The following is a 13,402-nucleotide window of genomic DNA, read 5'->3' on the forward strand; positions in this document are numbered from 1 at the left end:
TTCGGTCCACGAAGATCCACCACCAGTCTTATGTCGTCCTTTCCTTTAGGTACGACTAGAAGCGACGAGCAAAACGATTTATCCATCTTATCCGTAACACGTTCAATGATCCCCGATGAAAGCAAACCGGTCAGTCTACGCTCTGTTTCTTCTTTAAAGGCTGGCGGAATATTGGTGAACACATTTCGAGTTGGAGGCATTGATTTATCATACGCCAGCGATACAGGAGGAACGTTGAACTTGGGGAATTCACCGTTATCAGTTAAGGCAAAAATTTCACAAGGATATGTTTTTTGCATGTTTTCAACCGAATGTTGGATTGGGACGTCAAAGCCTAGCTGGAGTACGCTGTATCTTAAGGCTGTGTTTCTTTCTATCAGAGAACGTGCATTTGAGATGACGTAAAATTTTTCCAAATATCGTGGACGATCATTTGAGACAAAAAGTTCGGCAATGAATGATGCAACTACTGAAATTTCTCCAGGAGACGCATATGCCTTCAAGGATATGTCTGTTCCTCTCTTCAATTCATAAACGGTTCGATCACTATTCATCAATTCTTCGAACACAAGATCGCTAACTGTATTCACTTCTGCTCCAGAATCTATTAGAAATTCAACGGAAAGGCCTGCGATAAATCCAACAATGTTTCCGGAGTGCGTGTAAGAACTCAAAGGTCGTACTTGTTGAGCGAACCTGGAGTTCAACTCGTTCCTTTGAATTAACAAGCGAAATTGTTTCAGTAGAGCCACTGGTCGAATGGTTTATCGGTTGATCAATACACACATCGGTAATTGGTATTTTCTGAAAATCAAAATTATTTATTTCTATACGATTTTGAGTAATTATAACACAAGTAATGTAAACTACACCGATAATTGTGTTTATTCGAATTCAATATAAATTTATTGCAGTAATACAACATTTGAAATTACTCTTTAGTGAACACTTACAGAATCTTTGTCATCTTCGATGATTTCATGATCCGTTTCGGTAATTGCTGCAATTTTTCGCATTTTCGGGGTCGGAGATATCTTTATCGTTTACGATGTGACGTTTCCTTGATGCTGCTTGTAACATTTGGTTACAAGCTCGTTCGATATGTCCTACGCGCTGACAGTTGCGGCACACCTTGTTGATCGCATGACACTCATATGGGCGATGGAAAGTCCCGGTACATCTCCAGCAAGGCCTTTGACCAGCTACGACGCTTCTATTCATTCCTCTTCGCATAGTTCCTCTACCACGAAAATTCTCGAACGATCTGGGTTGATTATACGCCACCGTGTAAGGCTTGCTCACAGCTTTGGAAACAAAAGAATGCTGAGGGCGAAAACTTCCACCATGCATTCGTTGCTCATATTCAACGGCTGCTACTTGCTTATATGTTGAATTGGTATTTTGATGATTTTTCAGGAAAGTTTGTTCGTTTAGATGTTCGATTTCGTACCCGCGGATCTTATCTAAGAGTTCGGTGAGTTTGCCACCTTTTCTCATGATTTTCCGGCCAGCTTCGCGCACTTTCTGATTTAATGCGTGTGACTGGACCACATCAGCAATATTCTCCATCATTTGATCTTCGCTGTAGTCACAAAGCTTGGCAACCGCTGCAACTCTTCTCACATATTTTAGATCCGACTCGTCTTCCTTCTGAGACATTGACTTAAGTTTCTGACGCTGTAGTAGAACGTAATCACGGGAGTTAAAATATCTTTTCAAGCGGCACATTACATTCGAATACGGGCAGATTGATACATCCGGATCGTCATCACGGGAGGTAGTACCATCAAGCGTCTCCATCAATTTCGATCCTGCTTTTATCTTAAAGATACTCATCTTAGAATACTCGTCCATCACTCCTGCGAACTGCATCGAAGCTTCGAGAAGGTCTTTCCAATGTTCAAAGCTTTTTTTGTCGATATCGTCTTCACCATCTATTGGTTTACATTCACTTATGTTTAACGATGCAAACGACATTGAGGTGAAAATCGAAACATCGTTGCCATTTGGGTGGAAACTTTCTCGCATGGTGGAACTTCGGCGTATGAAATCAGCAGAATAACTATCTCCTGAGCCACTAGGTTCTTCGAACCATTCAGAGGTCGTTTGATTCTTGTTACGAATGTTCTTGAGTTTAGCTATCAAATAAGCATTACGCCGCTTTTCTGCCTTCAATGCTCTAGCGTAATCTTGCTTAGTAGGTCCGTTCGTTTTTCTAAAGTAAAAAACAATGTGTACACAAAAATCGATTGAAATTTTTGATAATTATAAAGAATAATTTAAAATATTGTCATTCTCGCTCAACTCTCATGAAAGTTTTCATAACCTGATATAGTTCATTTATTATAATAGACAAATTTTAAACATATTTGCAATATATTATATTTCTACATATTTTGTTTTTTTTTTTTTACCGCATTAAGGAATTCAACAAAAGTCACAGAACGCTTTTTTTCTCGAGGGAATCACTCTAATGTTCAAAATTACCCTTGTAATGAACTTGCTTTTTTGTAAATTAGCTCACACATTTCTTTTGTTGCTAAACCCTCACGGGGGACTCATAGTACTTTATGCTCACCCTCTCAGGGGACTCAGATATCAGATTACCCTCTCAGGGGACTTAATTTTTTGTTTATTACCCTCTCAGGGGACTTGCAATTTTTCATTTCATTGATATTTTTACGTTTGCTCACAGAAAACTCAAAAACATTATTTAGAATACCCTCTCAGGGGACTTGCAAATTTTCATTTCATTGATATTTTTACGTTTGCTCACAGAAAACTCAAAAACATTATTTAGAATACCCTCTCAGGGGCCAATTTAGAAATCATACCTTGTAGGAACTTTTTTTTTTTTTGGCTTACCCTCTCAGGGGAATTGCATTTTTTACAGGGGACTTAAGTATTTTAGCTTACCCTCTCAGGGGACTCGAAATTTTTATTTTAATAGTTTTTTTACACCCTCGCAGGGGACTCATAGGTTTTTTTTAAATTACTCTTCACATTTCTTTGTTGCTAAACCCTCACAGGGGACTCATATTACTTTTTTTTTTGTTTACCCTCTCAGGGGACTCGGAGATCATTTCAGATTACCCTCTCAGGGGACTTATTTTATTTATTTTTTTTTGCTTACCCTCTCAGGGGATTTGCAGTTTTTCATATCATTAATATTTTTGTTATGATTCCCAACAGAAAACTCAGCAAATTTTATAAACTTTGGAAGATTTTGTTTTTTTTTTTTACGATTGACGATTTGATTGCTTTCAAATGTTGAGCGAGAAATTAAAAAAATCTGTCTTTTTCAGGGTCTCTTTCCAACGGTTTAACGGTATACATTTTTCTTACTTTTACTGCCTGGACGTCGTTATCAATGAAAGTTAAAATATAATCATTCATGTTGGCATGAAAACCCTAAACTGATCAATTAGCGTCGACAGAAACCCTAGCTCTTCATTCTTATATTAAATATCCTGTAATGCATTTCATTCTTTGTCAATACCATCGCGGTTATCATCCATTCGCTAAAATTGCTAAAAATCCCATAAGAAACTATCATACCTTGCCTGGCCGGCATGGTCGGATACTGATGTCAACACTTCCCGAGGAGGAACAAATAACTCCCCAATAACTTATGCATACCATATTTTGGTATCATACCAAAATTAGTTATTGTTCAGTTGTCAATACCTTAATTTGGTATTATAATGATATTGAAAAACAAAAAACTTTAAAACAATTTAAAATACTTCATTGAAGAATTGAACAACTATTGAGGTCTGCTGGAGGTATTGAACTACTATTGAAAAATTACACTTTTTTATGAAAATCCATCAAGCATCATTGAGGTATTACAATACCTGATCTAATTATCAGTTTGGTGTTCGTAGAATATGCTTCAGATATTATTTGAGGGATTTTACCTCTTATGCAGGGCTCATTCATACATCATTCAGGGTGTAAGTATTGGAAATTATCTAATATGGAATACCTTAGTTTGGTATTCAGAAGTTATTTTCTTCTGCTCGGGTTATAATGATGACGATGATGATGATACAATCGTATAGGCCGCTTGTAGTGAACAAAAGTGTTCTTCCTCCCAGTGTTGCCCAGTGTCATATTATTATTATTTGTTTTACGTTTCCACACAGATAACTTATAGGCTTCATAATAATTCTTACATTTATACAGGCATTATCATCTCAAACTACACATTGGCATAATTTTTATTTAACTTGACAATTTAACTTCCATTTTTCTTTTTATATATAGACATTGTATGGCGGAAATAATTTCAATAAAAGTAATATGGAAACACATTATGATGTTAATCACGTGAAGGATAATTCAATTATACATTTGAAATTTTACAAACATCGATAGATTTTTACGATTGTCATTTCGGTCGCTTTCAAGTGTTAAGCTACAAATTAGAAAATCTGTCCCTTTCACGGTTCATTCATAACGGATTCGCATTCTTTTCTTACCTTCAGTGCACGTGAATTCGTCATCAATGGAAACTAAAAATACAAACATGCATGACCAGCAGGGCCGCATACTGATGTCAACGTAAACAATAATGACGATGATGATGATACAATCGTATCGCTATAAGATGTTAAATCACCCTTCTCTTTTCCGCTACCATGGATAGTTTCCAGTTACGGAAACCGTTTCCCATTTATTCTTGTTGTTGAAAAGAGAAGGCTGAGAGAGCCTTCCTTATTTCGCTCACGAGTTTTTTTTTATTTTTGTGCTTTCTCTCAGTGTTGCCAAGAGTGTGGATTGGTTTGACAAAATTTTGTAAAGAGGAGGTAAAAATAAAGCACGCCAGGTGTTGTTGAACATTCTTTTATTTTGACAACACTGATTCGCCAACCATCAGTCCTCTGTTTACTCGTTAATACAATCGATGCCATTCAATGTGATCAAAACACAACAAATCGAAGCGTAATTCGTATTTAGTGGCGAAAATCATGTGTGCAAAATTCTTGGATGATTAAAAAGGACTTCGAAAAAGGATAGTATAGGCTTCGTTCTACAAAACACGGTTGGATTCCGCAGGAAGTAAGTAAAACAGGGCTTCGATGTTCAATCGTCGTTTGTGTATGTGTGAAAACCGTGAAAACATAGTTTATGTATTTACTTTTGATGATCAGTCATCATTGTTGAGTGTGAGAGAGAGATTCTCTTTCTGCCATCCTGATGCCGGAGTTAACTGTATTCATATAGAGCTGTAAAATTAACGGTTGCTTGGCAACCGCTACTCGGATTGTGATGGCGACAACGGTCAAGTGAAAAATTTTCAAACCTGTTTTCGAATCGGTGAAAATTTATCACGGACGCTGCCCTTAAATTATACCTACTAATCTCCAAGATAATTGTTCTTTTCCAAGAAAATGTTAATATTTTAGTATTTAGACGGCGCTACTAAGCACAAGTTTAAAAATCGGGAATTACTCCAGCTCAATTTTCATTCAGAGGGCCAACTGAGCTTGAGTTGAAGCTTCGAGAAAAATTATCACATTCGCGTCACCAAAAAAATAGAATGAAAGCGAGAACGACTAAATGAGCACTTTAATAAATAATAATTTCACTTACTCTTTTCTTTGCCCCCTGGGAGCCTTTGCGCCATTGTAGTGATTTTCCATTTTTTAATGAACCTGGGACACGTTTTTTCACTTCCACAATTTTTTATTAATCACACACGTCTATTCCGGTAAAACAAACCAACAAACTAAATTCATATTTTTTAAATCTATGGCTACTAAGATCACACGATCTCTCTTGCGTGGAACTCCACTTCCTCTCCTCTCTTTTTCTAATTACTCCTAGTTTACCGTCTAAACCCTTACGTTCCCTACAGTTACTACCTTTCTTGATGTTTCTGGTGCATATGATTCTGTTTTAATAGATTTGCTTTTTAATAAAATGATTGATTTTAAAATTCCAATAATCCTTTCTAATTTCTTATGCAATTTGTTTTCTTTCAAAATAATGCATTTTTACCATAACGGATTTTCTAGAATGATTCGTTATAGTTATTTTGGATTGCCACAGGGTTCTTGTTTAAGCCCATTTCTATACAATTTATTCACCAGAGACATAATTTCCATTATTCCAAATGGATGCTATTTCATTCAATTTGCTGATGATAAAAACATTTCTATAACTGGCAAGAATAGAGAAGTTATTCGTCACTTTATGCAACTTGCTTTGGATAATATTGATACATGGGCACATAATAATGGTTTTACCTTTTCAGCTCAAAAAACAAAATTTATTTTATTTTCTCGGAAACATTCTCCAGTTAGTATTGAATTATTTCTCAATAATCATTGTATTGATCAAGTTTTCAATTATAAATATCTTGGTATATGGTTTGATTATAAATTGAAATGGAACAATCATATTCAGTATATCCAAAAAAATTGTTCAAAGAAAATCAATTTTCTTCGTACGATTATTGGAACATGGTGGGGTGCTCATCCCTCTGATTTGATTACACTTTATAAAACAACTATTCGTTCAGTTATGGAATACGGTTGTTTTACTTTTGGAAGTGCTGTTCAGACACATTTTTCGAAGCTTGAAAAAATTCAGTTTCGTTGTTTGCGAATTTGTTTAAAATTAATGAATTCTACCCATACAAAATCGGTTGAGGTTCTAAACTAAATTGTAAGTTTTAAATAAAATGTTTTTTTTTTTTCAAATAATCATCCTATAATTGATCTGCTAAAATCCCTTTTCGAAATTAATCCAACTAACAACATTTTACAATCATTCATATATTGTTCTGGAGAAACCATTATCCCAATTTTAACGCCTGGTTTTTATGAATATAGCATGGATGTCCATGCCTTCCGCCCATGTATTGATTTATCTTTACTTGAAGAATTAAAACAAATTCCTTGTCATGCTCATTTTCGTATGGCTAAATTTTTATTTGATCGAAAATTTATTGAAGTGGAACAAAATCAAATATTTTTTACAGATGGATCTTTGGTGGGTAATATGGCAGGATTTGGAGTTTTCAACATCAATTTAGCTCACTTTTATAAATTGGAATCTCCGTGTTCGGTTTTCACAGCTGAATTAACTGCTCTGTATTTTACTTGTAATTTAATTGAAAATTCCGCTCCTAACATATATTTGTGGGCTTCGTGGCCGTGCGGTTAGTGTTACCAAGCATTTAGCCGCATCGTGTCAAGGAGTGTGGGTTCGATTCCCGCCTCAGCCAGAAAACTTTTCGACAGAAAACGTATTTCGACTGTGCCACTGGGCGTTGCATGCTAGTCCGTTGTCTAGTGTGGTGCTTCCTTCAAAGGGCAAATCGTCCACTGGAAGCATTAACGTGTCGGTGTATATGGTATGTTCTGATAGCCTTAGTAGTCTTAATGCTTTAAGTTGTAGTATTGACAATTGCGCGAATTTTTAGATTCTGACGAAATTGTTCATTTGCTGGATACAATTTGCACACTCACTAAAAAAGCTATTTATGACGTTTCAAAATAATTCAAAGCAGTCAAATTGACTGCATGAAAACTTCTTTCTGGTTATGTTAATTTGAAAGCGACCAGCATTGATGTAAAAAAGTCTCCACCGTATTGCCAGCTACACCCCACTAGCAGACTTCTCTTAAATTATTCCTTTTACATGGTCATTGAAAGCGCGAACGATAACCAATAGTCGGCAGCCGTAAAGTTCATTGGAAACTTTTTCCTTCAAGAAGCTATTGTTTGCTGAATCCAAAATGATAAAATCATCAAAATCATCTCCAGCATCACCTATCGAATAGCGATTCGGCATTCCTCCTAACGGAAGAACTTTCAGCAACTTTATCTTTGTCGTTGTCTAACGGTTCACATAAGTACTTCACGTTGAGGAACGAATATAACCCGTCATCATTGGCACAAATCTCCCAACTGGTGGAGACTGCCTTTATGCCGGCCTTCTGAACTCGTCGTCTAGAGATATAAATTCTGCACTGGGCACTGTAGCATTCTTTCGGTGGCGTTTCTGGCAATGTTCGGATTGCATTACTGGATCGAATGAATTTAGTTCACCGGTGGATAAGTCAAGTGCTTATTCATAACGCTGAAGAGGGGGGTACGTGGGTGTCATTTTTAACGCACAAAACCAAAACAAAGACAATAAAAGTTAATATCGAAGCATGCTGTCGTGCTGATGTGTGAGGTGTGCAAATGTTCACTGTGCAAAAATTTTCTGCACAGTAGTCTAATAAGGTGCAAAATGCTCAATAATTTTCATTTCAAAACACATCGTACTGTTTTGCAAATTTAAAGCTTATTACATCGTTTATATTCTCGGGGATATGTTATTAAATTTGTTTGGGTACCAGCTCATTGTAATATTTATGGTAATGAGCCTTTATTGGCAAAATTGGGTGTTTTTTGTGGTATAACTTACTATCGCGATATTTATTATTTTGAATATTTTACATAATTGAAAAAGTATTTTTTGAATAATTGGCAACTTTCATGGAACACGAGCATCCAAGGGCTTTATTGTTATTCTATTTACCAGAAGGTAAAGCTAGTTCCTTGGTTTAAAAACTTGTATGTTGGGCGTAATTTTATTTGTTCCCTCTCTAGATTGATGTCCAACCATTATATTTGTAATAGTTATTTATACCGCATGAACATTATAGATTCAAATATTTGTGAATGCAATGAATCTTATGAAGACATTGATCATATTGTTTTCAAATGTTCTCGATTTAAAGGACCACGAGAACAATTCTTTGACAACATAATCAGATTAGGTTTTGATATTCCTGTGTCTGTTCGTGATATTTTGGGAAATAAATATCTTCCCATATTGAAAATTTTATATAAATATTTATATGAAATTTCCTATCATGTTTGATACTTGCTGTTTTGTTTTCTTTTTTTCTTTTTCTTTTCAGCTATACAAGTTCAGAACTTTTTCGTGTCGTTGATTGGTTCTGTGAAGACGGGGTTGGTGGTCTGATGGCTACCGCTTCTGCTTCATAAGCAGAAGGTCATGGGTTCAATCCCAGGCCCGTCCCTTTCCTCGTACTTTGTAGTTGTATATCTCTCACTTGCTTCTGTCTTCCATTCTAAATCTATCACACTCAAACTAAACTATTCGTTCATAGCAAACGCTAGAATCAGAGACGGACAAGAAACCGTTTCCCTAACGCTTCCATTCTTCCACGCGCGCATGCCTTTCCTTACGCCTGATACATAGGCAGTCTGCTAACCACAAAAGCAAACCTCTCTGCCATGCCTTTCCCCCAATCCATACACTCCGCATGAACTGGCGTAGATGCAGTCGGACTCTACGGTCTACAGTGGGCTAGTATAAGTGCAACATCATTTCCTCTCCCTTCCCCACATTGGTCTGCATTCTGACGTGGCAGGCGCCATTATAGCCTAAAAATAGAAGATCACCAGCACTTATACACTGAGGGTGTCTGTTAGTCCCAAGCAGTCATTCGGTTGGTTCCTTGTGTGAGTGCAGCTGATCTGGCGATACTGGAGTAGCATCCACGGGCGGTCAATCAAGCTCAAGCTCAAGCTCGTTGATTGGCTCTGTAAAACGTTTGGATGATCCTTAATTATGATGACCTCACCTGAAAGATATTGGCTCCGTTATGGATCTACTCCGGAAGAGTGTGTATTACAGTGTGTATAACAATCGCATTTCCAGCTACAGGTGGGACCGGAGGTTGCAGCTCCGGCTTCGGCATCAAATCTTCAAGCAGGGTGCTCAGCTGTATCGTGAGCTCGTTATACAGAGCTTCGAATTCCACATAGCGCTCTTCTTGTTCTCGGCGTCGTTCATCAGAGAGGGGAAGGGCGTACACTTGGTTTTGAAATGCGTTATATTCACTGTAACAGTTCTCTACTGTCTTCGCGTGCAGTTTCAGAAAATGCACGTTTCTAATGTTCGGATTCGGAGCTACGTCACTGTGCACCAGCGCATTCTTCACTCGCGTTAATTTGCCTTTCACAGCCCCTCTCTGGTGAACGAGAGCCTTGAACGTCTCTTCCATCACTCGCGATTCTTCTTTTCTTCGTTGCAGGGAAATTTGTTCACTGATCGACTGCACCGCATCAAACTCGTTTTCCTCCATTCAAACAAGTCGAACACGTTCAGCCATGTTCGTTCTTGAGAGCGCACACACTGCGAGCTCGTCGGCAGCACACACGCACACTCGACCGACGCGACGCCTCGACCGAATGTTCACAATTTCGTTGAAGAATCGAGTTTTCCCGGTGGAAAACCCGTCGACTGTCGTTTCCGGTTGTTCCGCGGAACTATCCGGTTCGAAGGACCAAAAAGATGGTCATCAAATTCAGCGGACTGTATAAAAAACGTTTCGGACTCGCGAAAAATAAAACGCGTCTATTCGCTTCAACGTCGTAACAAAGATGGCTTTTTTATTCAAGGAAATGTCACACAGAAGGTGTGCAGCAACATAGCGCAACATATAAAAAGTAACAAAGTCAATGAATATAGGTTGGAGTAAATTCATCAAGGTTTATACACCTACAAATGATTATTTTCGGGTCCCGGGACGCCTCAAACTTACGATAAAGTGCACAATTTGTATCTGAACATCTGTGCCAAGCTTATGGGAACGCATTTTAGTGCACAATTATGTTCGATTTCTACTTATCGAGAATTGGAACGGTTTAGTATCCAACAAATCTCTAGCCGGTTCTTCCGGGCATTACGTCCGAATGGCCACAACCGGTATATTTTAAACAATGCAAAACTCTTCATTTATAATATTGAATGTCAGATCTTAATTATTTATGCAAATTAAAATGATTGTCATTTCAAATAAATAAAGGTAACCTAGCATGTCCCAAAAAATAGCCCTTTTTCACCCGACTTGACCCAGTGACCCACCAGAAAAACTCCGGCCACAGGAATATTTCCGAGTTCTTCTGGCCACTTCTAGAAACTAGATATGTGAGCCAGTGAACTGACAAAAAATCATTCGAATCCGTTAAGTATTCGCTGAGCGGTGAGGGTTTCAGTATTTTTGCTTTCACTCAGGCCTATACGGGTTAAATAATGATTCAACTAAAAATAAATACAGCTATGCTAGCTGCTGTTATTAAGCTTCTGTAAAACATATACGTATCTTAAAAGCTACCAATTGCCCCTTGTGTAATCGATCAATAGATATGGAAAACAATAAAAATAATGATCAAACCACCATAACATCAGTAGGGTAATTATATTAAAACAAATGTTTGAAGATCCAATCTCCCATTTTGTTTACGATCTCTATGATATAAAAAGAGCTCCATCAAATTGTTAGCCATTTTGATGATGTTTTGAAGGTAGCCCAAAGATTTTGAAGGGCAGATGAAATGATTGAACATTTTTTCTTTCTTGGTGAAGAAAGTAGCAGAGAAAACAAATTCATTTTGAGTTAATATTGGTTGAGGGTTTTGCAAATGTTTTCTGAAATATAATCCCATATCGAGCGATAAAATTAACGGAAATCTCTTACGTCGAATTTATTTTATTATTATGGTTTGAACAATAGTACTTTACAGAACAAGTTGCAGAATTATGGTTTTTACAGCGCTCGTCGTAATTATCCTACTCGGCTTCTGCAACGAGTTACGTGCAACAATTTTTGCAATTTTGTTGAAGACCACTTGAGGGAGTAAGAAATTATATCGGAATGTATTCACCATGAATCATTGCAACACTGTTTTCAGTTGCGTAATGACTATTCCCGTACTGCATACTTCAGTGCAGGAAAGTAGGCCGTTTCATGACAGATTGTCGTGATCAAAAACAGCCTATTATGATGAGAAATTGCAAAAGAAAAGTTTTCATTTTGAAATGCTAAAATTTGTGTCTATATTACAGTACTGACGATTTCGGAACATTTTTCAAAATTTCTCCATAGTAATTTCCATGTAAACCTACATCGTCTGTGGCCAACTTTGAACCACTATCGAAAATGCTGAAAATTTCACAGAACGATTGTATTTTCAAACTTTGTTGATGTGTTGTTTAAAAAAAATCGAAATCGACTTATGATATACATTCAAATTTTCATATTAAAGGTACCATCGAGTTAGGGAGGTATCTAGTTACAGAACATAAAAGCAGTGCAATTGTGATCCAAGGGACCATCCGGGTAGCCATGCAAACCAACTTTTACTATGGTTCTCTAACTCGATATCGAGATACGCAATATCGATTAAGGGAGAGTTGACGGACTGTAGCGAAATTTTGAGTAATAATGCGTATACGCCATTTGTACGGTTCGTACCATTATAAATGTTAGAATAAACCATTATAAATGTTAGAATTTTGATATTTATAATGATATCAATCACTTTTCTACCGAAACCGTTGGTAGGTAAGACGATGGCATGTCCAGAAAAGTCAAGGAAATGTTCGATTCGAATGAAAGAGACACTTTCAGCATTGCTGTTCTTTTAGAAAGCCTCCCACGGTGCCCCGCTAATGGTCGTAAGATGATATGTCCATCTAATTTAAGTACAGGGATCGATTCCTGAGGTCATTTCTCAGCCGATTTGAAAAAAATCCCAGGAGAAATCTCGACAAATCTTCACTTGAAGATTAGGTATGCTTGGGGATATCCATGCGTGCAAAGTAGATGCTACTGATAGCCATCCCCCTGGTGGCAGCAAAGTTCACTAAACGTAGGCCGTTGTCGTTGGTAACAGAGTGAAGGCTCTCTGTACCAATGATAGGGCGGAAGAAGTCCTCGCTTCCGACCTGCGCATTAGCGTCGCCGATGACAATTTTCACGTAAAGTTTTGGGCATTCTCCATAGGTCTTGTCGAGACATTCGTAAAACGCGTCCTTCACGTCATCGGGTTTGTCGTTTTTCGGTGCATCAGGCTGTAGTTGAAGAACGTGCCTCGAATCCTCAATACGCAGACGCACTTCCTGAATAGCAGCCACGCATACGCCAACTTTTCGCAATTCACGAGCCATTTTCTCTTAAGATATGGGAAAAATCGGCAAAAATGGGGTTCTTTTTCGTTCCAAAATTCTCGTGAAACAGTGGTTCTATTTCGTAGTACCGTTTGTGTCGGTTGTCTTTATTTTATTGCAATTCGAAAACACGTAATTGGGTTTTAGTTGTTGGTTTACCATTATTAGTAATGTACTTGCTCGCACAAATTCACTAGCTTCCCACCATTGGAAAAAAAATACAACTTCCTTCAGCATTGCACCTGCCGGTTTAGTAGTTCCTATTTTCGCTGAATTAAGTGTTGGTTACGAGAACTGTTGTAATTTCGATACGATTCAGATTATTTTCAATTGTTTTACTAAAACCCCCGATTGAAGGTTTCTTTTACCTTTTTTTCTCAAATTTACTAGGATAGCTAGGAGATAAAATGTTTGC

The 13,402-nt window shown here is 37.4% G+C and overlaps 1 protein-coding gene across 1 annotated transcript; it reads right to left on the bottom strand.

The window, feature by feature from the left end:
- Window positions 1–581: 581 nt before the first annotated feature.
- LOC110679695 lies at window positions 582–5,888 on the bottom strand. The gene is made up of 3 exons (XM_021855279.1): window positions 5,599–5,888; window positions 954–2,215; window positions 582–804 (listed from the first exon to the last, which is right to left on the bottom strand). Exons 1-2 carry the CDS (start codon window positions 5,646–5,648, stop codon window positions 979–981), a joined length of 1,287 nt encoding a protein of 428 aa, XP_021710971.1. The 5' UTR covers window positions 5,649–5,888; the 3' UTR covers window positions 582–804; window positions 954–978.
- Window positions 5,889–13,402: the final 7,514 nt, after the last annotated feature.

This window comes from Aedes aegypti, chromosome 3 (genome assembly GCF_002204515.2).
Source record: "Aedes aegypti strain LVP_AGWG chromosome 3, AaegL5.0 Primary Assembly, whole genome shotgun sequence".
Classification (NCBI taxonomy): domain Eukaryota; kingdom Metazoa; phylum Arthropoda; class Insecta; order Diptera; family Culicidae; genus Aedes; species Aedes aegypti.

Coding starts and splice junctions, on each gene's coding strand:
- LOC110679695 (XM_021855279.1), bottom strand. CDS start 5,648: ATGGAAAATCACTACAATGGCGCAAAGGCTCCCAGGGGGCAAAGAAAA. Junction 2,216..5,598: donor CCCAGGGGGCAAAGAAAAGA/GTAAGTGAAATT, acceptor TTTTTACTTTAG/AAAAACGAACGGACCTACTA.